The sequence below is a fragment of the Camelina sativa genome, chromosome 8 (genome assembly GCF_030686135.1).
Source record: "Camelina sativa cultivar CO46 ecotype springtype chromosome 8, ASM3068613v1".
NCBI lineage: Eukaryota > Viridiplantae > Streptophyta > Magnoliopsida > Brassicales > Brassicaceae > Camelina > Camelina sativa.
Genome location: NC_141887.1, coordinates 20,617,643 through 20,644,552, shown reverse-complemented (window position 1 = coordinate 20,644,552; position 26,910 = coordinate 20,617,643). Strand labels below are relative to the sequence as shown.

Here is a 26,910-nt window from a genome sequence, read left to right as displayed (position 1 = left end):
AAAAATACAAACACACAACACAGCTAATAAAACGTACAAAAATTAATTAGTACAATCTTCTTAACTTAACTCACACACAAAAATTTGAAAACCTCTTTCATCACCGAACGATTGGTGAGCTCAGTTTATATATGCATATTTAGCGACTAATAAGTGACTATATCACGTAGTCACCAAAAACAGGTACACCTACCCCGGAATGATAAAAACGTGTTTTAAACCAACTTTTAGCGACTGCTTTGCGTCAAAATTCCGACCACCGAAAATGTCGCAATTTAGTCGCCAAATTTACGACTATACTCGCGACTTCTTCATTAGTCGCTAATTTGGCGACTCTTTAAGGACAAAATTCACAACTTCCTTTGTTTTGTCCAATTTAGCGATAAATGAACGATAATGTAGGAATTGTCACTAAACAGTCGCCAAGTAGTAGCTAAATTGCCGCTAAATTTAACGACTACGGTTTTAGTCGCCAATTGTAGTCGGAAAAACCGTGTTTTCTTGTAGTGTAGATAGTATGCAATATCATACGGGCGTTGGTTCACAAAGAAGTTCACTTTTGGAGTATTTCCTTGTTCAACATCATCGAACATTGATATCGTTCAATTTGCCAGGACACCCAAAAAAAGCATGTCATATCCATAGATCAGGAGATGCAACTGCTTCAAGAATAACAGTGGTGGTTCCCTTACCTCCTCGAGTAAATTGCCTTCCCACGCTGTAGGTCAGTTTTTCCATTCCCAGTGCATGCAGTCAATACTTCCAATCATACCCGAAAACCCCTGCATCTCGCTGACATACAACTATATGATTCCTTTACAAAATCTACGCAAGCACTCCAATGCTGTAATACCTCAACCATACCATATGCTAACATTCGCATAGTTGTGGTACATTTTGCTAATGGGGATATACCTTCTTTATTGGCTGGGTCAACTCGTTGGATGAAGTAGTTGGCACTGCTTGACAGGTCACCAACGATTCAGAGGAAAACTTGTTTTCGTATCCGGAATCAACCACGAAAAATTGTATCATCATATGTAGGTTGATAGGCAAAGTAGTCGTCAATGTCTTTGGTTTGCCGCTACATGATCTCTCTTCAAGTACTTTCTCTTAATTCTACTTGGATAATCTTCTTCTATTTTCTTTCGACACTCTCGAAACGAGTAGATGATATACCTCTCTTCAATTTTAGATTGCCTTTTGTAGGCTTCGATATCAAAAGGAAATTCTGATGGATTCAGTGAAATGTATTTTCTAGTAAGATGAGATTTTTTATATTGATTCATCAACGGAAGAATGAGTCTCATTTATAAAAAAAATTATGTGGTTGAAATTTATGGAATCCAAATTGGTATGCAATGCATTTAACTAATAGATAAGGAATCGAGAAGCCAAGCTTATCTCCCTCGCCTCTAAGCAAATCGAGATCCCAGTATCTGAAAATTTGGCCAATACTAGCCAGTTTTCTGTGAAACAGAATCACCGCTCATCTCAACATTGAAACAAGAATCAGTCATGCTCGCAGTATCATGGACAGAAATAAGACACACGTCATCTGAAAGATTATCAAGGCAAGTGCCAACTGTGTGGTACTCAAGGCCACAACGCAAATTGATGCTCGCAACTGTACTCCAAATAGCCTATCATGTGCCACCAAAGCACACCCAATACCGCCCTTTGCAGCCATCTACCAACCTCGCTTTTGGCTCTCCGTCTCCTGCTGATCCTTGGGTGTTGGACAGTGGTGCCATGCATCACATGACGTCTGGTCTTTATAATCTCTCACTCCATCAGCCTTATACGGGTGTGACTCTGTCCTCATTGGTGATGGCTATGGTTTACAGATAACTCACATTGGTTCAGTACCTCTATCCTCTCCCACTTGTCCATTCAATTTGCTGAATGTTCTTTGTGTACCACATCTCCATAAGAACCTTATCTTTGTTTACAAACTTTGTAACACTAATAAAGTTTCTGTGGAATTTTTCTCTACTGAGTTTCAGGTGAAGGATCTCAGCTCGGGGTCTCTTTGTTGTAATACAAGACTAACAGTGATCTCTATGAGTGGCCGCTCTCTTCCTCCCATGTCTCCTTGGTTTTTGCTTCATCCTCTCCTAAAACATCAATGGCTGATTAGCATTATAGCCTTGGCCATCCTTCTTTTTTAATTCTTAATTCTGTTGTCTCCAAATTTTCTCTTCCTGCTCAACAGTCTATCTCCACAAACTCTTTGTGTACTGATTGATTTATCAATAAGAGTCATAAACTCCCTTGTCTTCAATCAAACATCAATTCTACTCGACCACTTTAATACATTTTCTCTGATGTATGGAATACACCAAATCTCTCGTGTGATAACTACAAATACTATGTGATTTTCATCGATCTTTACACACGCTATACATGGTTATTTCCTCTCAAAACAAAGTCTCAAGTTCGTGATACCTTCATACCTTTCAAGGCGCTTGTGGAAAATCGATTCAACACCAGGGTAGGCACTCTATATTCTGATAATGGTGGTGAATATCTTACTCTCAGACTATTCCTCGCTGTTGTTGGGATCTCTCACTTCACATCCCCGCCGCACACACCGGAGCACAACGGTATATCTGAAAGAAAACACCATCATGTGGTAGAAACCGGCTTATCACTGCTCACCCATGTTGGCATGTTAAAATCTCACTGGACCTATGCATTTGCCGCCCCACCTACCTCATCAATCGTCTACCAACACAGGTTCTTCATATGGAGTCCCCGTTTTATAAGCTATTTGGCACACCACCTAATTACAACAAGTTACAGATCTTTAGGTGTGTCTGCTTTCCATGGCTGCGACCGTACAACACCAACAAACTTGAGAATAAATCCACAACGTGTGTCTTCCTTGGCTATTCCTTGATGCAAAGCGCCTACTTGTCCTTCCAACCTACCTCTGGTTGTATCTACGTCTCTTATCATGTGAAGTTTGACGAGACTGTATTTCCTTTTCACTCTTTCACTAAAATCACTCCTTCCTCAAATTCTTCGCCATCCTCTCCTTCCACTGCCCCTGTCGACATACTCCCACTCCTTCTGTCACTCATGTCTCCTGCCTTGTCGCCGGAACCCCTGGACTCCGCTCCTCACCCGTCACCATCGCAGGAATCTCAAGGTATGCATCCCTTACCTTCGACTAATGACCCCTCTGGTACAGCCGATCTAGAATCAGCACCTCGAATCAATCCACCTGAAAGCTCTTCTGGACCGAATTCACTATCTATCCCCAGGCCCAACAGTCCAACACAGGTCCAACCAAAAATCACAACCTCACAAACCCCAAATCCACTACCAAAACCCACCAAAAAAAAACCCAACAAACAAAAATCCTTCGCCCCGACCATTATAACTTCGTCTTCCTCCTCTCATCAACCTGAAGTCCAGAATCCACAAAACACTCATCAGATGCAAACTCGCCGCAAAAACCGAATTACAAAACCCAATCCCAAATACACCCACAACATCGTTCTCATATCCAGTGCTCCACCCGAACCTCTTACCATTCGTCAATCACTCAAAGCCAGTAAGGTCACCAATGGCGTCTTCACCAAAGCTAACCATCCATTCTGGTACACCACTAGCTGACCCAACAGAGTACAGATGATTAGTTGGAAGCTTGCAATATCTCGCCTTTACCAGACCCGACATTGCATACGCCATGAATCGGTTGTCACGGTTCATGCACCGGCCAACGCACACGCATTGGCAAGCAGCCAAGCGAGTCTTCCGATATCTCGCCGGCACTTCTACTTTACTTCTCTGCACAGAATTCTCTCACACTACATGCATTTTCCGATGCCGATTGGGTTGGCGACCGTGATGACTATGTATCTACAAATGGTTATCTTGTGTATCTTGGAAAGCATCCTATCTCGTGGTCTGCAAAGAAACAGAACAGATTCGCACGATCATCAACAGAAGACAAATACCGAGCTGTTGCTAACACAACCGCGGAGGAGCGCTGGTTGTGCACCATTCTTACTGAGCTTGGCATCACCATAATGGTTAAACCTGTCATCTATTATGATAATGTCGGAGCTACATTTCTCTGTGCCAACCCCGTCTTTCACTCCCGCATGAAGCACATTGCCATCGATTATCACTTCATCAGAGGACACATTCAACAAGGCATTCTTCGACTCGCTCATGTCAATACCAAAGACCAGCTTGCGGACACTAACTAAACCGTTATCTCGACAATGATTCCTGGAATTGAGAGACAAGATTGGAGTGGTCTCAAACCCCTCTATCTTGAGGGGGCGTGTAAAAGAAATCACACAATCATCGTGATTCTCACAATCATCGTGATTCCCGTATCTCTAATTATGGAATCTTCTGTATATAGTTAAACCTAGCATCCTCCTCTTGTAATAGTATATATGTGACTGTAATCGATTCTTAATAAAACAAGTTCCATCTTCTACAATATGCACTCTGCCAAAAAAACAACAAATATTCATGAGATAAGGATAGCTAGCATGAGTAATGTCTTATGCTCACACATCCGGTAGGAGTTTCATATAGAATATCATAAGATTTTGTGATATTTTTTTGTAATACTTATTTTCTATGTTTATCTTTCTATAATATTTTATCATCACTTGAAAAAAGATTGTAAATTTTTTTTACTTTATTTATTGTTTTAAAATTTTTTACTTTATTTATTGTTTTTTACCAATATTTTAAGTTTAATTAACTTGTATTTTTAATGATTAAAAGATGCCACATTCTTAATGAGGCCAAAACACTTACTTTGGAAGCTAATCATAAACAGTCCATTACACCTTCAGTTCACTTTCAAACAATAGTAGACAAGCCTCATTATGCTAAATAAAACTACACCTTCACACATTTACTGAAATACTCCCTTGAGAAAATTGACTTCTTGAAAACAAAATCCATCATTGTGTCCACTCTTCCGTGGTTTGCGCTGAAAATATCCTATAAGTTCTTAGTCCTCACTAACCAACTGTGACTCCATAGATATAACCTCCATGACTTTTAGACACTTATACTTTAGTTGTGCTTCCTTCAGCATTTGCAAGCAAAGTAACTGCAACCTTTGTCGTAATTGATTCACTTTTAAATCTGCCATTTCTATATAATACACAAACAAACAAAAATGATCAGATTCATTAGTTTTATAGTTTATCTTATTCTACAATATCAGAATAATAGAGAAATATGAAGTTTCTAAACACATTTAGACTACGATACTTCTTCATCTCGCCCCACTAACCTTTTTCAGAATTTAAAAGTTCTGTGTGGAGCTTCAGCTTGTCCCCAAACTGTTGTGAATGACTTTGTTTTTGTTACTAAAATTACTAGTATCTTTTCTTCTCCAATCTTGTATAGTTTATTACATATTTTGTTGACTCTCCTATCTTTTGTATTTTTTAAATATCACTTTGAACAACAATAAAATTGTATCAAAAAGAGAATCGTTATTTGCATTGTACATTTACGGAACATTTTATCAGCTACAATAAGATGGATCACAGAGATTGCGTGATATATATAATAATGTTGTATCAGTATGCAATAATTTTAATTCAAGAGAGAAGCTGACTTCATCATATGCCTGAACATCGTAATATTGTTACCTTCAAATTAAATAGATTATGCAATCAATGAAGACGTTCTGATTCGTCTAGGCCTACTAATCATTGCACAACTTTTAGCCCAACATACCAAAATACCCAATATATTATCAACATATAGATCCATAATTGTTATTAGCCCTAATAAGTAATAACACTTTCTCTTCTTCTCGACAGCGCCGTGCATCTCCACCTCTTCACATCCTCTCCTCTTTATGCGCTCTATGTACATGGCGTTTTTTCCTGTCAAATGCATTCAATTCAATTATAATTACTCCAGTTCTCCACACTCTTACAGAGCATGTCATGTCTTCAATTGTAACGGCTAAGGTTCTAACGGATATTTGTGTTGTTCAATGCTCTCTCATCTAATGCTTAACCCACTACTCCTTTCTTTAATTGTCGTAAGTCGCACTCATATATAATGCAATCACTTGCAATTGCAGGAGGCTTACCTTTTACTTTGGCTTACAATTCTATTTTGACAAATATGAATTCCAATATCGTTTCATACGCTCACCTGAAAGCTGACCGTCTTGACTAACACATCGTCCGAAGAATGCTCCGCTTCTGGCCTGCCCGCAACATCAAAAAAAAGACCAACTTATGGGCGTAAACTTCCTTATCATTGACGAGAAGGTACCCTCCATCTCATTCTTCTCTTGATTAAGTCTGAAATACTCTATTTCCCTATTTAAATATTACCCTGTTTTGCAGTGTACTATGATGCAAGGCATCATTAATGTCATCCATCTCATGAAATTTGAAAATTCTCTACGTGATGGGACAATATATATTATCTTCACCTTTGAAGTTACAAGAAGCAACTCACATTTTAAACTCACTAATTTCCATTTCTCTACACGCTTCATACATACCACTATTTTTGATGAATTTGAAGTGTCTTTCTATATTATTTCGAAAAAGCAGTTAAACAAATCACTATACCCTTTACAAACAATCTTAAATGTCTTACCAACGTAAAGCTTACACCAAACTACACTAACGTACTGGATAATGCAATAAACAATCAAAGCAGCAAGACAAAAAAAATTATGCATCACTTACATCTACACACACACATTAACCTATATTATACAAACATAACTAACCTCAACCTCAGGTAGATTAAAAACCAAATTACTCACTTAAATTATAGTTAACTAGGTTCGGACCCACACGTCCTGCGGGATTATGTTTATAAACAAAATTAATTTTGTAAATATAATCAAACTTATACTAATTAAAATTCTAGTTTGATATTTTGTTTGGTTTATTAATGTTTGAAAATTTAAAATAATAATGATTTCACCAGTATCTTAATATTTGGAACAACATAACGGTTGGACTGGTAACAAACTAAACCAAATAAATGATTGGTTAGATTTTATTGAATTTGTGAACTATCAAATTGAATATATAACCGCTAACAGCGATGAAAACCCGTTTGAAACATATACAAATATTTAGGGATGGCCGTAATTCTCTTTTCGTTTTGTCATGTTCCATTATGTCCTATACCCTTTCTCAAATTTTCGTTGCATAACAGAAAGCATTCTCAATATGCGACATTCCGAATATGGGACAAATTTCCGATTGAAAACGGGAGGGGACCGGACGAAAACATAAATTCTCGAACTCTCGTATGAAACAAACATAAATATAATTCATAGTATATCTATATATCTGTTAACATCATATATTTGGAAAAATAAGAAAATAATATAATTTAATACATACAGCTGATTACAATATAGTCATGGAAGATTAATTGTGTAACACCCGCGAACCGAAATCCCGGTTTGGGGATTGCATCGGTCGATGCAGAAGGTGCATCGGTCGATGCAGGTTCAGTTTTCAGCGTTTTGACTTTTGTCTCATTAGTCGACTTTGCCCGTTTTTGAGAGAAACAAAAGAGAGAAAAAGTGTTCTTGGTGATTTCTGTGGATTTGTGACGTTTCCTGGTGAGATCTGAGGCTTAGGACGTTGTAGGAGCTTGTTAGGAGTGTTCTATTGCTTGTTTGAGGTTCAGATTCTTCTGTGGCAAAGGTAAGTGCATGACCATGGCTTATCTAAGCTGGAGATTTCTCTGATCTGCTTGTTATGTGTTGTTAGACTTGTTAGATTGTTATTTGGGACGTTGGGAAGCTTTCTTGTGGCTTGGGATTGAGTTTTATGGTTGTAGGAACGAAGATCCAGCGAGAATATTTGGGGAAAAACGATGCTCGGCATTGCATCGGTCGATGCACTCTGTGCGTCGGTCGATGCAAATGCGAGGACGCACGTAAACTCTAGGGTTTTCGTGCTATGTCGAGTATGCGTCGGTCGATGCAATGGGAGCATCGGTCGATGCAAGGTTAACTTGCATCGGTCGATGCAGATCTTGTGTCGGTCGACGCAACCTTCAACTGGTGTCGGTTGATGTTGAGTCCTGGTTTGTTATGGTTGATTGTTGATTGTTTATTGATGGTTAGAGATGTCTCTATTGCTTGTGTGTATAGCCCAGTAGAGGGGAGGATTGCCTTACTGAGTGTTTATTAAATACTCTATGTATTGCAATATGTGTTTGTAGTGCAGGTAAAGGCAAAGTGTGATTGTGGAATCAAGGCAATGAAGAGGAGGATGTTCTATTGGTTCGCTTGGTTGTCTGGCTTCTGTTAGGTCGCTATAGTTGATTCCTAGAATGTTGTTCAGGATTGTTGGTTCTCTGGTTTATGTTGTTTGAATCATTAGTTTATGATTTAGAATTATTGTTGGATATTGAATTATTATTGGTTATTTCCGCTGTTGATTGTGATTGTGACTAAGTGGCTAGTGGGTATGGGACCACTAGTTGTAGTTTATTATTATTATATTATCTTTTTATTTATTATTTAAAAAAACTGGGTCGGGTCGATTCAAATTGTACTTATATAGTTTATGTATATGTACCCCTTGCTGTATTTGCTGGTTTCAAAAGTTAATTAATGTTAATGCAAAGCTAAACTACATACTCTAATAAAGACTTTTCTACAGACGTTTATTAAATAAATCTATAGAAAAATTGAAGAAAACAAACACTAATATGTTATAACAAGAGGTTTCAGGAATTGTTCTCTTGTATTATTAATCTATCCCATAAGATATAACATATATATAGTGATACAATTTTTAGGGTTTTAGTTTATACACCAGATCTACTAATGGGCCGATAATGGGCATCCATACAATATAGAATATTCATAACACTCCCCCTTTGATGACCATTATAAAAATATAGTCCCAAAATGCGCATATAAGATGCTGCCTCGTTAAATACCTTACCAGGAAAACCCAATGGGAAAAACCATGGTTAAGGGAAAAAGAGTGCAACGCGCTTTTACTCCCCCTCTTGAGTACATCACTTGAAATATTTGAGATGACCGAACCAATATGATGAAGTATCTTCTTGAAAGTAGTGGTTGGAAACACCTTGGTAAATGGTTCGTCAAATCTTCACTTGAACAAATTTGTAGGACATGTATATCACCGTACATCACCATTCTTCTACAAGCTGTTGGTCTCTTAGATGACTCATCTTGATCATTATCTTCGTCTCTCACGATCTCATCAATGTATATCAAAGACTTTGAAGATGATAGTCTTTCACCATTGGAATCAAAATATTCCTCTTCAGGTGTTTATATTTCGTGTGTTCTTCGTTGTCTCGTTAAAAACTTTTCATGCAAAAAACCAATGGGATAAAAACCATGATAAGGGAAAAAGAGTACAACCACGCTTACGATCATATTTCTCTCCCTGAAAGCATCATCTTCAGGTTATACATTATGATCATATATATCATCTTTTCTGAACTGTTATAAACAGAACTCATATGATCATCATATATTCTCTCGGGTCATTGAACTTCAAGTCATTTGAACCCCTTTCATATAGAAGATCTATATGAACTTTAAGTCCAAATCATACAATCTTCCAAACAATCATCTTATACATAAGAGTTATTCATACTCTCCTTGTAAAACTTTCTCTTTCAACTCTTCTTCTTAGTATGGTACTACAAGACCAATTTTCTATGTAAGATAATGTAAGCATCTTGAGATAACATCTCTCTCATCAGATGTCAAATCTGTAACCTCAAAAAATTTCATGAAATATTTGATCTTACACAATCTGATTTCTCCATCTTTCAGGAGTAATATTTCATCACTGATTATTTCTCCATATATTCCTTGGTATTGGTATATGAAATCACTACTGGAGATCAGATAATCTTTTCATGATCAACATATTTCGCACTTGTTCTTTTACCTTTCTTTTAACAAGAACCACTTGTAAGTGATGAAGAGACAAGAAACACATATAATTTTTCTTTTAACGAGGTTCAGTAAAAGCCTACGTCCTTAAACTTTCTTGAAAATACTTCTTGAACACAATCACAATGAGTGTTCAATCTCGGATTTACACAACCATAAGTTCTTCTCTTAGCTTGTTCCCGATTTATTTTCAACCCACTATGAGATCCCTAAGATCAACAACAATGATCTACACACATGATTTTCTCATAGAGATAAACTCTCACCTTTTTCTCTCCAAAGGTGTCAAAAAGCATCAAGGCTTTTTTCTTGCTTTTACAATATTCTCGAGAACTATAAAGTATTGCTTCTAGCAATATAATTAGCAAGATAATTACTTTAAGGGATATTTTTTTTATAGTTTGAAAACCTTATAAATAGACTAATCAACTCTTGCCTTATTTTCAAACTAATAAGGGATCTAAAAAGTTGCTTCCACCATATGAGAGTGCATTTCTCATAATAAATATCAAATACTTATGAGAATCATTGTACTACTACATGTACTTTCTCATAAAGATCCTCTTATGTCCCACTCATTTTACACTTTCAAGTGTAAGGACTACAAGTCCAAATATTATCTCTTTAAGAGACTTGAACTATTTTATAGTTACTTCTTTCAATGATTAACCAATCATTCTTTGTGTACACTTTCAACTTTTCTATTAACCGCGGATTTACGATCCTCTATTTTAATCCATAACATAATCAACTGCAACACTGCATGCAAACATATTACGACGTCGATTTGCTTATTGGTTCCTTTTCTTTCGAGACATGACTCAACTTGTTGAGATTTCTTTTCATTATGATTCTCAGGTACTTGAATCTCTTTCTTACTCATGTCTTTGTCTCTAGATATCCTCTAGAGATTTTATATAACTCTCTGCTTCCCCAGTGCCATATTAATTTATGCTCCTTTTCTTTACCGAGGATGCTTATATTTGGAACCATAAGTCTATCACATTTCATGCGATCTTTAGACTTATACTAGTAGTTGATCTTATCCTTCTAGGACATTGATATTAATTAGAGCAGAACTGGTATATGTGACTTTGTCACTCAAGGTCAGAAAATGCCTTCTAGCATATTTGCTAAACTTTGCAAATAAATTATCTTTTTCAATTTCTAGCGCACATTTCAAAGTACGAGGATCAAGATAATTTCTCTCAATATAATTTTTTTACCAGCTGTTTATTTTCTCCCTCTCATGTTGGAAAAACTGTCTCACTAAAACAGTCTCTGCATCTCGAGACTCAAATTCTCGAGATATTCAATCTTTAAAAGAGTTTCATATCCAACATATTTCCAACATTCTTTCAAATTCCATCTTATATAATTGTGGTGGAGCAACCAACATGTATAACATATTTAGATGGAAGATATCTGGTTTATGACCCAAACCAATTGTAATGAGGGAGTACTTATGATTATTCGTTGGCATGATGCGAATTACTTAGACATATAGAGTCATTTATGTCAATTACTTGGCATGGTTTCACCACCATTGTCAATTAACTAAATACTCTCGCAAACTCCATGTTGCAAGTTAATAACAAACATATATAGTGGATGATCAGTCCACAATATCGCTTCGTATACATACCAGAAAATTGACATTATCCAAATCCATGGGGTCGGTGAAAACCATATAATCGGCTTGCTTTGTAAAGCAACACACATAATAAATCACAAAGAAAACTCTTTAGGTTCTCTAATGAATCTTTTCAGAAATTTTTGATTATTCTATCGCATCACTACTGAACCGAAATGGCTTAACCTGTCATGCCTAACAGTGAGATTTTCACAAAGCATTTTATCTTCTAGATAATGCATGTAATCTCTAAAATCGTTTTATTGCCTTGGGTAATACTTATGATTTCAAAGTATTTTCTTCGCATATTGTCTCAACATTATTACTTTTCAAATCCTCAAGATTTGCTTTTGCATATGAGTGATTAAACTCATTTTGGGTGTGAACATAATCTTATATTTGTTCAATCACCTATGTATGTGGGATTCATGAATTCTCCCCTTCGAGATGATGACACTTCATGTCTATCAATCTCGATTTGAATCCCACTCTGTAATCAATAACATTCTCAAACTGAGTCATGTATTATATCTTAAACCTTTTAACTTTGAGACTTGGGAGACTATAACACATTAATATCAAATTGTGTTCCATAAACAATAGTAGATACACTCTTCAAGAGCTTTCAATACTTTTTCTACTACTTATTATTGTAGTAGAATAGTTGAAATTGTCTCACACTATTGTAGTAGAATAGTTGAAATTGTCTCACACTAACTTCTTTCATCATCATCATATATAGATGAGATAAGTACCTCATGTACTTATTATTCACTTATAGTGGAGATAATAGTGGACTTAACCGCGACATTATATATATATCATACCCACATTTATAACCACTTTTATAGCAACTTTCTTATCATTGATTTGACATTTTCTTTTTCTTTGCATAAATTCATATTCAGTTTAATGAATAGACCAAGCCAATAGGATGTGATTTACATCAATATCTCATAATTTTACACAGTCACAAAAAAATGAGATTATAATATTTTTAAAAAATATTTTTCATTATATTGTGTCTTACACGACAACAATATTTTGTGACAAGTAGAATATATTTTCTCTAATATATTTCCAACAATGATATTATCTTCTATTATAATCTTGGTTATAAGTGGAATTAAGTTGTTTGTATATATTCTCTTATAGGCTTTTAGTCATTTACTTTCTTTAGATTATTTTAAAGAACTATTGAATTTTTATGGTCATATTCTTGGTCTTAAACCTCTTCATAGAAGTGATGCCAAGAAAACATGATCAATAATCATTATTTAATAATTTGCTACTAAATTTTCAATTTATTCACCAAATAAGGTTGGAGATATGATTTAAAATATTTCATTATGATATTATATCTAATTTAATTTTGTGATTAAACAAATAAAGTAATTCACAAAAATTATAACCATCATATAAATGAATGTTAAATAAGTATTAAGCATCATATCTTTATATATATATATATTAGGGACCTTTTATTAAATGTATTTAAAAATATGTGTATATATATATATCTATATATATCACATTTATATATTATATTTGGGATATATTTCACACCAAAAAAAATAATTTATAGGCCTCTATTAATATAATTTTCATAAAAAAGTGGTTTTATTTATTTCTTTTTTTTTTAAACAGTAAAATAAAAATTTTTGTCTTAGCTATAAGCGTAAAATTTTTGGTCCAAGCAACTTTGCCCAACCCCTCCAAGCAGAGGCTAACTATAACTATAAGCGTGAGAGATATTTTAAACATGAAAAATACTTATCTCAATAGGAAGAATGATTGGAATTCTGAGACACCTTGGCTATAGATTTTAGCGGAAGTTTATCGATCATATACTCGATCAGTAGAGCCGTTTTCCTCTAACGATTATTTGCTTAATAATCCTCTATGTTAGATCCTTTACTTCAAAACAGTAAGAAATATGTAGTCAAATCACAATTTTTTTTGTATAAATATATTTAAGATTTCATAAATGAACGAGTAGCATAATAAACTATGCCTATGGATGTATGATCCCAACGAATCCTAATGAATGAATAAGCATAATCTAATCGATCAGAGTATAGAAATTGAAATTGATCCTAAGTCAATCTCGTAATAAATCAACATATGGAGCAAATCATTACTCATATTCAGAACACACGATTAAATTGACCATACAATAAAATAATAATGTTTTCAGTTCGTGAGAATATGAACCAAACCATACATAATTACATAATACAAATTAAATAGATCTTGTAATGTCGTAATTAATGGATCTGTACATAATTAAACCTTTACAAATTAAACCAGTGGAAGGTAAAGGGTGATCATGATTAAGTACATAATTATTCATTCCACGTTATGACATAGCATACGATGAATACAAAATTATGAATACTTATCTCGATCAAACCGAAGACGTTGAGATCGGAGACACCATCTACGGAGAACATAGGGGTTTTCGGTAGTATTTTCCGGTGAGAAAACACAACGTTGATGGCTAGGTTTTTTTTAAATTTATTTAAACGGTTAGGGTTAGAGACTCGTGTTGATAACGTGTTATAACAAGAGGTTTCAGGAATTGTTCTCTTGTATTATTAATCATCCCATAAGATATAACATATATATATTGATACAATTTTAAGATTTTAGGTTATACACCAGATCTATTAATGGGTCGATAATGGGCATCCATATCATATAAAATATTCAGAACATAATATAGTATTTTGTGACTTACTAGGTTCATATAAAATGTAGACTTCTTTTAAGCAATCAAATGTAATTTTCTTGTTTTGCAGATGCTATGTCAATTGCATGAACACCCGTTCATACCACAGTTCTCCCTTATATACAATTTCTTGGTAGAAAAATATATGCTTTCGAAAAAAAATCTTAATTTGTATATGTTTATATACACAACAGAAAATTATAAATTTAACAAATCATAAGAATCATAAATCATAAACTGGACATAAAACATGGTATTGGTGAACTAAAAAAAGAATATAGTAGATGTTAGCAAGGTATATTATGCAAACTTAATAGAGAAACACTTTTTTTTTCTTTTTTTTTTCTGCAGAAACAAAGAGATACAAACAAAAATAGTGCTAGAGTGGTGTATATGATATGTGAATGTTAGTTCGATTACTCTATTTATAAGCTCGAAAGAGTAAACATTTTTACCTTTACGTAACTAAAAAATCTATATAAAATCTTTTAAAAACTTATTTAGTTTTCAGTTAATGCATATACAATATGTTTGAATCTATATGGATAATTAGAATTGGATATTGAATTAATTGTCTAGATTTTCCTATTAAACCAATGAGAGTAAATATACAAGGTTAGTTTTAGAAATAATCCCTAAATTTTAGAAATTTGGTAAATAATTACTGGTTTTATTTCAAGATTTCTTAAAATAAATCATCTATTTAAATTTAAGTTAAGTTATTTTCATAAATACTATTCGAAATTAATTAGATTCATTTGTTATGGAAATATTTTTAAATAATAAGTTACATTTTTGGTATGTTATTAATTGCGGAAATCTCTTATTAGTTTATAAAATTTTAATAACTATATAAATTCAAGGAATTATTAATAGAAATAATTTCGTATTTATTATAATATTTTAAATTTTATTTTGTAATCTTGTTGGCTTTAGTTTTTTTTATAGTAACGATATATTCTAATTAAATTTAAAGAAAAAATCATTAATTTAATATTTAATTTAGAAAAATATTTGAAAAACTTAATATATTCAAAATTAATTATTTATACTTTATATCAATATCAAAATATATATACGAAATCTATAAATTATTATAAAAAAATTAATCATTTATTTCTTTACTAATTGTTACTATTGTTTTAGAGAAATTTAATATTTTATTATTATTATATAAGTAAGTGGATCTATTTGGCAATATATATATATATATATATTATGTTTTTTTTAGCTATAAATGTATTTTCCAATTAATAGTATAAATACAACCAACATATAAAATAATAAATACTAATAAATAACAAACACAAAATAAAAATATAGAAAACAACTCTAACTAAAATTAAGTATAACGCGCGGGCAACAAACTAATATATAATAATATTATATCAGTATGCAATAATTTTAATTCAAAAAATTACCTTTAATATATATATATATATATATAATATTTAAATAATAACTTGTCACCGAGGATGATGACAAAGTTGAGGTGTGAGAAACAAACTCCCAAACAAATTACATTAACAGAAAAAAAAAAAAGAACTAATCGAACAAAAAAACAATAATAAAAAAGATATCATCTAAAAAAGAAAGATGTAAAACGGAAAAAATTTAACTCAGAAAAAACAAAGTAATAATAATAATTAAGAATCGCAAGTAAGAAAAAAACTAAAATTAAGAAAAAAAAACTAGGAAACTGAGGAGCTTTTGAGATCAATAACGATGACATTTATGTTTTCTTTGCTTCCCCTAGCAATTGCAAGCTCTGCCAGTATCACTGCAGCCTTCGTCGTCCTTGATTCACTTGTACATCTGCCATATATATCAGACAAAACAAAACAAGTATCAGATTCTACTATTCTTATAGTAATTATCTTACTCTCCAATTAAACAATAATGGAGAGAAATTTATCTTGAAAATCACATAAATTGCTAACTATATATTAGGAAAGAAAAACAAGAAATCAAAATTTGTTTGAAAAGAAATAAAACTAATATAGTAAGGATCTAACCCGTCTGGTAATTTGCCGTAAAGACAACGTTTGACAAGCTGATATGTGTCACTGTCGGAGACAACGTCCCATAGGCCTTCACATGCAAGTACTATGAAATCGTCTATCTTTTTTCGTTTATGTATCTTCAAGATTTGCTCCATACCATTCTGAAAAAGATGACAAAAAAGTATATTCGGTTAGATATACTAAAAAAAAACAAAAAAAATACATTTTTGTGACTGACGATAGATTATAATTTTCTACGGTAGAAAGTATACAATAGTTTTTAAATTACACAATATGGATATAATTTCTCTTAGTGATTTGTTTTATTATTAAAATTACAAAAATGGGAAAAGAAAACATTATTTATGTAATTAAACTTAGCATCGTATTTTGTTATACCACAAAAAAAAAAAAAAAAAAAAAACTAAATAACACAGAAAATCATGCACAAACTAATGCAAAATAAATGATTTAATTTAATGAATTTAAATGCAAGAAAACACTACCTTGTGATGATGAATATGGCATAGAGGCAAAGCTACACCGCCTTGAGAGTAAAGAACCACCCTTGCACCGCCACGGCACAGAACAATCACCTCCTCTTTTCCGACAATCGTAACCAACGCTTCTGCCGCGGTTGTCCCCACTGTCCCCACCGTTTCCGAAAAACACGATCTCATAACTTTATTCCAGTCCGCCGCCGCCCCACAGCCGTAGCATGCTTTGACCTCCTCCTTCACAAGCCGACGCAGCCTGTCCTCGAAGAATTTAGCGAGCCTAAGACCGTCAAAAATTCCGAAGATGTCATAAGACGGAATCTCGTCAACAACGGTGGAAACAGCGGTTGTCATAGCTCTCTGCCGTCCCATGACTGAGACTACTCCGTGGACGGCGTTTGTTCTGCCGTCTTTATCGTTGATTGCCACGTCAGCCATAAGTGCATCGACTAAAACTTGTGTTCCTCCTCCTGATGTCCCAACATCCCCTAAATATGTTGAAGATCATTTATTTGTCAAAAAACGTACAATATAACATTCTTCACCCAAAATGTTTTTGCTTTAATCTGATTATTTCGGGTTTGATAATATTAGATTGCTACTTTTAGAATTTGTTCTTATGTTATAAGTTATTAACCAAGAAAAATAATAAGTCTTACGTTCAATAAAAATATTCTTTAATATTACAAGATTACATTTTAGTTCTTATGTCAAGATAATGATAAAAAAAAAAGAACAAAAAACAGTTTTGTGCTAGATTAGATTCAAACACTCTTGTTAATTTCGAAAAGAAGCAAAACTATATAAGGACTATCATAACTAGTAATTAAGATACGTACCGTCGTCTTCGATTTTTGGTAATTTCACAGGTCTGTCCTCGCCGCCAACGGTACATCCCGGATCAGCAACTCTTACTCTCTTATTCTCGCTGCAGTCGCCATTTTCGGTAAGTATTGGTGGAGTGATGTCCGATTTCATGATATTTTGACTTCTCTAAAGCCTTTCGCAGACTAACACACCCGTTGAGGTGGGCAAAAAGTGATTTATATACCTAACACATGCTTATGTATATATATACTCACATATTTTGTCGTGTCTTTTTCTTTTGTTATTTATAATGAAACAAAATGAAAAAAAAAATGTAATTAATGACGGTCTAGAGATAGCCACTTCGGATACGTTTTTTCATGGAACAAGAAAAGTACTTCAAAATAGAAACCGTAATCTAGACATCTTGGTAGACCGCATTGTTTGTGATTATGTGGCTATTTATATTTGTTTGCTTTCTTTTTCGTCTACTAGTCAAGTGGTCTGTACACTTCGTTAACCCAAACATGTCGAGTCCAGCAAAGGGTCGGTGAGAACATTGAAGACTTGGCCTAATCAGGCTAATAAAACTCTTGTAGTCTATTATATATTTTTGTTATAATTTTCAAAATACTAGGTTTATTATTATATTCCATGACAATCAGAACCCTTTTTTTTGGTTCTTTTTCACCATGCTTAAGTAGTTAAATATACATATAGATAACTATTAAAAAAGTGAGAAAATATATCTCCTAATAATAATTCGGAAGTACAATTATGAAATACTCTTACTAAAAGTAGTTAATTACAATAAAATCAAATCTATATTATATAAAATTAACTTTTTTCTTTTTTCTTTCCTTCATATCATCATCCACCTAATCAATATTTTTTTTGTTTATGCATAAAAAATATTATTTTAAATATTCATTAATTGATTATCTATTATTTACAATTAATAATAGTCAAAATAAATAAAAAACGAATTAAATAAAATTAATCATATTTTAAAATAGTATGAAAATAATATAATTGTTTTTAGCAAATAATAAAATTAATAACTATATACAAATGAAATAAGTAAAATAAATAAAAAATTTAAATTAGTAAAAATAATAATATAAATTCGTTTTAGTAATAATGTTATTATTCAAATTATAACCAAAAATGATCACATTCTAAAATTTAGAATGTGTTAATAAGTTTTAGAATGGAAGTAAGATTTTAATGCATGGTGGAGTTAAAAACAATTTATGTAATTGTATTTATAAAAATCTAAACAGAAAAATAAAACTGAAGTGAAACATTAGTTTCTAAGAAACATATACTACAAAGATTTATTATTAAATTTCACTTATAAAAAGTAAAAAATTAATAACATAACTCAACTTAAAAGTTTTAGTATAAAATAAAGATATTATAAGGATCACACTTTTTTTTAGAAAACTATGAAAAAAAACTTTGAAAAAAAAAATCCATCTATAAAAAGTAATTAATGGTCAAAAAATATAGAAAAAATGATATGTAAGCCGTTACAAAAAGTGACATGTGATTTGTGTAGTATATCTCATAAGATATAATATCAACTGGAGCTACAATTTTAATATATATATATATATATATATAAAACAAGCTCGAGACTTCATCAATTTTATCAAATGATTTTAACCCAAAATATTGGCAAAACAACATATTTAAAGTACAATATATTTTTTTTTAGAAGAAGAAGCTGAGGTTGCATCACAAAATTAACATTTGCAAATAACATATGTGGTTTTAGAAAAATATGTAAATTGACTTAGTGACGGGATATTGTAACACCCGCAAACCAATTTTTGGAATTTTTGTTAGGGTGTCGGTCGACATCGTTTGCGGACGGTTCGATCATATCGATTTTAATCGTCTGGTTTGCGTGGTTCGTTTAGGGGAAGCCCTAAACTCAAGTTTAAAAGGGGCACTCGACTTATTTCGTTCTTTTAGCCGTTTTTGACAGAGAAACAGAGAGAAGAAGGAGAAAACGTTTTTGAGAGAGATTTGTGAGATGCTTGGCTGTTCTTGGGAGATATGAGGCTAGGAGGGTGTTAGAAGTTTGCTAGGAGGGTTGGATTCGTTGTTGTTGGTCAGAATCTTCTTGCAAAGAGGTGATTGCATGACCATGGCTGATCTAAGCCTGAGATTTCCTTTGTCTTGGTTGTTTGTTGTTGTTTGTGGTGTTTTTCTTGCTTGTTATGGTTGCTATAGGGTTCCCACAGATTCATATGGATATAGGTTTGAGTATTGGGCGGATTGAAGGAGATAGGAAGCGAGATTCGACTCTCGGCTTCGAGCGGATCGCGGTTGTAGAGTAAGTGTCGATCGACACCGGGTAGGTGTCGGTTGACACGAGGGATCAGCATCGATCGACACTGTGGGGTAGTGTCGGTCGACACCTCCCTTCCAGTGAAGACGATACTTCGTTCCTGGTTTGTATGTCTTGTTTGTTGATTGTGTTTGACATTGATATCTCAGTTGCTTGTGTGTATAGCCCAGTAGATGGGAGGATTGCCTCATTGAGTGTTTATTAAATACTCATGCATCTCAATTTGTGTTTGCGGTGCAGGTAAAGGCAAAGTGTGATCGTGGAATCAAGGCGATGAGGAGGAGGATGATCTAGGGTCTCGTTTGTGTGTTGTTGGTTATGAGATGTTGGAACCTTGGATAGAGTTATGCTAGATTTCTGGTTAGAATGGTTAGGAATGATATGGTATTAATGATATGTTGGTTTTGTATTGTTGGTATGTTTCCGCTGTGCATATTGGTTGTTGTTGGTTTACTGTTGAATTGTGGTTTGGTTGGTTTAATTAAGTAGTATGGGATGCTTAATTATATATTATATTATTAAAAAAAAACGGGTTGGGTTGTTTCAGTTTGGTATCAGAGCCCTTACGGTTCTAGGATGGTTAAGTTGATGGTTTAGAGAGGTTTAGGGATTTAATTTGTTTAATTGATTTCTATGTTGTTTGATGCATGATGTTATATGATGGAATTGATTATGAGTAGTTAGTCAATTTGTTTCTGGTATGGAGTCCTAGTATCATCCTATTTGAGCCTTCAAGGAGATTCCACGGTAAGATGTGTGTTTTGTGTGCGGTTTTGAGTTGTGTACTTAGCCTTCTGTTCTGGGTAGTGCAGATGGTTAGAGGTGGTGCTGTTGCTGGTCGTGGACTCGAACGTGGTCGTGGACGCGGACGTTGTCGTGGACGTGGACGTGGTCGTGGTAGGGGCAGAGGCCCAACGGCTAGTGATACCGTGGATCAGAGTGTGACAGCTGAGGGTGTTGGTGAGTCGCAGGGCTTCGAGGAGGGGCCCATAAGTGTGGCCGGTGGAAGTGTCGATGGGACCGTAGGTGCTGAGGGTGTCGGTGTGGGCGGTGTCAGTGTCGGGGTGGCTGGTGATGCTAGGGTTCCGGGTGCGGGATTCCCAGCAGGTGGAGCCCCGAGGGAGGTGTTGATTTTGCGGGCTTGTTGACACAACTGTTGGCGCGGATACCGGGAGTGGTACCGGCACAAGCACAGGTAGTACCGCCAATGGCGGCGTGGGTGCAGCAGCTAGTGGCTGCGGATGTAGGAGTTCATTCTCGTTATGTCAGTATGCTGAGGGAGATGAACTACATCGATACTGAGTGGTTTTCGGGTGGTACTGATCATACTGTTGCAGATGCGTGGAGGATGGGAGTGGAACGTAACTTCCAGTTTCTTAGATGTCCTGAGGAGTTTTGGGTGGACATAGGGGTCCACAACCTGATTGGTGATGCTCAGTTATGGTAGAGATCAGTGGCTGCTAGGAGAGTGCAGAGGGAGATGTCTTGGGCTGACTTCGTGGAGGAGTTCAACCGCAAGTATTTTCCTAGGTAGGCATTAGACTGGTTGGAGGTGCAGTTCCTACATTTATCTCAGGGGACTCGGTCGGTACAGGAACTGGACTTGGGGTTTAGTCGGCTTCTGATGTATGGTGGTCGGGCGATGGAGTCTGAGGTTGCTCAGATCAGGAGGTTCATGAGGGAGCTTCATGAGGACTTGAGGGTCCACTACAGAGGGAGGAGTTACGCCACGAGGGCAGAGCTAGTGGAGACCAGAGCTAATATAGAGGATGACTTGAGGTCAAAGGTAGAGGTGCTTAGCCCGACAGTTCGGGCAGAGGAGACGCCAGAAACGATCGTTCCTGTCAAAGGCAGCAAGCCAGCGCAGGGACAGAAGAGGAAGCTAGAAGACATGTCAGGTATGCAACAAGGCGGGCGAGGGTGTTTCAGATGTGGAAGCAGGGATCACAGGTTGGCAGACTGTCCCAAGAAAGGGTCAACTGTCCCAAGAAAGGTGACCTGCAGGAGTGTCGTCGATTGTGTTATCATTGTGGGGAGGAGGGGCATCTCAGGCCTTTCTGTCCTAAGTGAAAGTAGATGATCGAGGTTGTGGCGCAGCCGAAGGGAGGACCGGGTGCCCAACCCGGCATTTAGTTTTAGCTTTTAGTTCTCTTTCTTTCGTTTATGTATTTTCGTTTGGAGTTGTAAACGATTATTGCATTTGAGGTTTTAATAAATGGAGTTCTTTGGATTTGTGATTTGTGGATCTCATGGAAAGGAATTCGCTCGGGAGTTCTATAAATGGAAATTTTCCATAAATAAAAGTTTCTAAAATAGAAAGTATTAAAGGAGTTAGAGCTTTGCTATTTATGGAAAGTGACGTTGCAAAAAGGAAAATAGAAAGTTTCTAAAAATAGAAAGTTTATGAAATGTTGGAACTTGTCTATTTTTGGAAAGGGTGTGTGTGAGCACCAAAGTGTTTGAGATGTTTTGGAGTGAGGCATGGGGGTGGCCAAGGCAGGGGTGATATTAAGGGAGAGTATATGGTGTTGGTAGGACATGGAGATGTTCTACGCGGATCACGGGGGTTGTACTGATTAGAGAAATGATTATAGACGTTATGACCTTTTGCTATAGGGACGGGGGGTCCTGAACAACTTATGAGGAGATGGGAGTTCTCCTGAGGGGACGAGGGGTTCCCTAGATACCAATAGCTCGAGGGACTGCGGTCCTGAGGGTGGCAGAGGAGATGGGAGTTCTCCTGAGGAGATGGGGGTTATCCTGGTACCAAGATCCCGAGAGTGACGACCTGAGGGTGAGACGGTATGACTCGAAGACGGGGGGTCTGAGAGTGAGATCGGTATGGTTGAAGGTTGCGACCTAAGAGCAGGTGAGTTGGTGGCAAAAGTTTCAAGGACGTGGAGATAAGCAGTGTGACCGGATGCAGATTAAGGAGATTGATGGGGGTTCAATCTCATATTTCCTGTTGTGATCAGATGCAGATTTAGGAGATTGATGGGGTTCAATCTCAGATTTTCTGCTGTGATCGGATGCGGTTTTAGGAGATTGATGGAGGTTCAATCTCGGATTTCCTGTTGTGATCGAATATGGATCTCGGGGTTGATGGGGGTTCATCCTCGGGGTTTCTGTGTGTTAACCGGAAGGGTCATGTTTATGCTGGCTGGGGGGCAGAGTTGTGATGATTAAGAGAGTATGGTTGGGTTGACCGGTGGGGTTTGTTTGGTGCTGACCAGTGGGATCAGGGTTATATAGACCGCTGGGTCACGTGGATGTGCGGACTGTTGCTGCAGTTGCACGAGAAGCCTTGGTTGGCGGTGTTCAGTCCGGTCGGAAGATGTGCGGGCTGTGGTGAAGATTGCACGAGGGTCCTTGGTGGATGGACGGTGTTACGGGATTCGAGGACGAATCCTTGTTGGTGGAGGAGAATTGTAACACCCGCAAACCAATTTTTGGAATTTTTGTTAGGGTGTCGGTCGACACCATTTGCGAACGGTTTGATCGGTTCGATTTTAATCGTCCGGTTTGCGTGGTTGGTTTAGGGGAAGCCCTAAACTCGAGTTTAAAAGGGGAACTCGACTTATTTCGTTCTTTTAGCCGTTTTTTATAGAAAAACAGAGAGAAGAAGGAGAAAACATTTTTGAGAGAGATTTGTGAGATCCTTGGCTGTTCTTGGGAGATTTAAGGCTATAAGGGTGTTAGAAGCTTGCTAGGAGGGTTGGATTCGTTGTTGTTGGTCAGAATCTTCCTGTAAAGAGGTGAGTGCATGACCATGGCTGATCTAAGCCTGAGATTTCCTTTGTCTTGCTTTTTTGTTGTTGTGTGTGATGTTTTTCTTGCTTGTTATGGTTGCTATAGGGTTCCCACGGATTCATATGGCTTTGGGTTGAGTATTGGGAGGATTGGAGGAGATAGGAAGCGAGATTCGACTCTCGGCTTCGAGTAGATCATGGTTGCAGAGTCAGTGTCGATCGACACCAGGTGGATGTTGGTCGACACCAAAGATCAGCATCGATCGACACTATGGGGTATTGTCGGTCGACACTTGGCTGGTTCCAGTGAAGACGATAATTGGTTCCTGGTTTGTATGTCTTGTTTGTTGATTGTGTTTGACATTGGTAGCTCAGTTGCTTGTGCGTATAGTCCAGTAGATGGGAGGATTGCCTCACCGAGTGTTTATTAAATACTCATGCATCTCAATTTGTGTTTGCGGTGCAGGTAAAGGCAAAGTGTGATCGTGGAATCGAGGCGATGAGGAGGAGGATGATCTAGGGTCTCGTTTGTGTGTTGTTGGTTATGATATTGATGTTGGAACCTTGGATAGAGTTATGTTAGGTTGCTGGTTAGAATGGTTAGGAATGATATGGTATTAATGATATGTTGGTTTTGTATTGTTGGTATGTTTCCGCTGTCCATATTGGTTGTTGTTGGTTTACTGTTGAATTGTGGTTTAGTTAGTTTAATTAAGTAGTATGGGATACTTAATTATATATTATATTATTTATAAAAAAACGGGTCGGATTGTTTCATTTCTTGGTTTAAACGTTTTATCATTTAGACATTTTTGACTTGGTCGGAAATTGTATAATGGCAGATGATGCACTTGGAAAACCCCATTACAACGACATAGCACTAAAACTGTTCATGAAACCTTGTATATTTGCATGTATTGTGTGTTATCAATATGTTTAAATAGTTTCTCTAATTAGATTAACAAGCCACATTCAATGTTAGAAGTTTTAAAAAAATGTTTTTATGAGATATAAATATGAAATGAAATCTTCTAAAGAGATTATCGACGATATTGTTTGCTCTTTGAGTAAATTTTTTAAATCATTTTTTGATAAATTTGCCATAAAAACATTATACGTCTAATATGAATATTACAAAATAAATATTGTAAGAGTCCATCAACTTATTCTTAACTCTAATAAAATACGTCGAGTATCAAAAATATTTATTCTTTTGTTATTCTTGTAAAAAAATGATCTAAAAATCTACAAAATATCCACACTTGATTGAGAAAATATCTCTCTCTTTTCCATTGATTCACTAGTCTACGTCGAAAAGTTCAAATGAGTAAAGCATTTATAATTATATAAGGTTTATAGAAAGAAACAAAAAAGAACATCATATGCCTGCGAATGGAGGTCCGTCCACTAACAGACACATCTTACGAGTGAAACGACACACGTCTGTTTCATAACTTGCATGCATATTTGTTCGTCAACTTGCATATGTTTCAAAAAAGCTCAAATTGAAAGAAAAAATGCAAAGAAAGAAACGGCGACAACAATGCTTAGTTTTATGAAACGGATAGGTACAAGATTTTAAAATTTCTCTTTTTAAGGACTGTTGAATAGTTGGAATATATTTGAGCAGGATAATGATCCACTAAAAAATCCAAAATGGGTTTCCATAATGTTCGTTGGTTAACTTATGCGACTATTATATAAGCACTTCTTTTTTTTTAAACAGCTAAGCACCAAAATTACAAAAATATAAATTTAAAATATCAGGAAAGAGCTCCAAAATTAATTTCAATTATCAGGAAATAGCTCTTAAAATGAATTTAAAGTATATTTTCTAAACTATGTATTACATTTTCCTTTTGTTAAATGAAAATAAACATTTCACTGAGTTAAAAAAGAAAAAGTAAAATTTTCAACCAAAACTTTTTAGAAGAAAAACAGAATTGTTGTTGTCCTTCGGGTAAACCTATCAAGTAAGGGATAGAAAAAAAAAAAAAAAAATGTACCGGACCACTTTTCTGATTAAGCATGGTATCGTTCGAATTATCCAATCGTTAGAACGGTTAAGCCGTAAAATAAACAAAAGTTCTAATAACATATTGGAGTTCAATTTTACCAAAAGTCTAATATTGGACTTTTCACAGAATTGAATTCATAAATTTCAGCAATCGAAAAAGTTGAATAGAATTCACGTGCCTCTATAGAATTGGTTCATTAGACTGACCCGGTCCGGTTCATTGTAACACCAAAAGTTTCGATCACATGACGTTTGTATAGTAACGGTCACTTAAACCGTTCATTGTTCATAATGACAGAACCACGTCACATTTCCTCCCCAAAGGGGTTTTCTTACCGCAAGTAATTTTTTTTTGGTTCTTTATTAAGAAAAGGTGCTTTTTAATTTATTGATCGAAAGATAGACATTGTCAGGATGAACAGATTCAGTTAACTAAATGGGAATGAATAAACAAGAAGAATTAAATAGTGTATTCTGTCTTGAGCACCGCTTCTAACTATACTTATACGCCGCTTCGTTATATTGGCGAAGGATGTGTTTGTACTCAATCCAGCACAACATGATGTTCACACCATTCTGGATTCGTCGATCTTTCGTTGACGAAATGAGGGTTTTAAAACCACCCTTGAAGCATTCTTATCAATATGCCATATGGCTCAAGTATTAAATATCTTTTCGTGCTTTCAATGAAAACGGGATGGATAGAGATAGAGAGATCGATCCATCAATGATCAAACTTATCGACAAACAACATTCGCAATCTCTTCAGCACCATTCACATGTCGGGCACGGACGCTTATGCTAATGGTCTTTGCTATTGGTTTCACATCCGAAGCATAGACTACGTAATTCTTTTGTTGTAACTTCCAGATTTAAAATCAGCTCATTTTCAATACTTTAAACTCTCAATGTTGTATTATTTATTGTACAAACGTTTCTTTGGTTAACAAATTTTATATTCATACAAGAAAAACGTTACATATCAAACACCCTCAGCATAAGCTAAACATCATCACGTCGGCAGTCAGAGACAAGAAAGCTCTATTCCGTTCATCTTGAAAACAACCAAACACACCATACTGGATCCTTAATAACTTATTGACACAATTACATAAATTACATTACTCCATTAGTGACGACATTTACTTACCAATAAAAAAAATATTTTCCAATTACACTC

At 35.3% G+C, this 26,910-nt stretch overlaps 1 protein-coding gene across 1 annotated transcript; it reads right to left on the bottom strand.

Annotated features, from left to right (window-relative positions):
- Positions 1-15,805: 15,805 nt before the first annotated feature.
- Positions 15,806-18,286, bottom strand: LOC104709647 (putative protein phosphatase 2C 54). The gene is made up of 4 exons (XM_087463187.1): positions 17,638-18,286; positions 16,808-17,286; positions 16,314-16,462; positions 15,806-16,113 (listed from the first exon to the last, which is right to left on the bottom strand). Exons 1-4 carry the CDS (start codon positions 17,774-17,776, stop codon positions 15,990-15,992), a joined length of 891 nt encoding a protein of 296 aa, XP_087319313.1. The 5' UTR covers positions 17,777-18,286; the 3' UTR covers positions 15,806-15,989.
- Between the last annotated feature and the right edge of the window lie 8,624 nt (positions 18,287-26,910).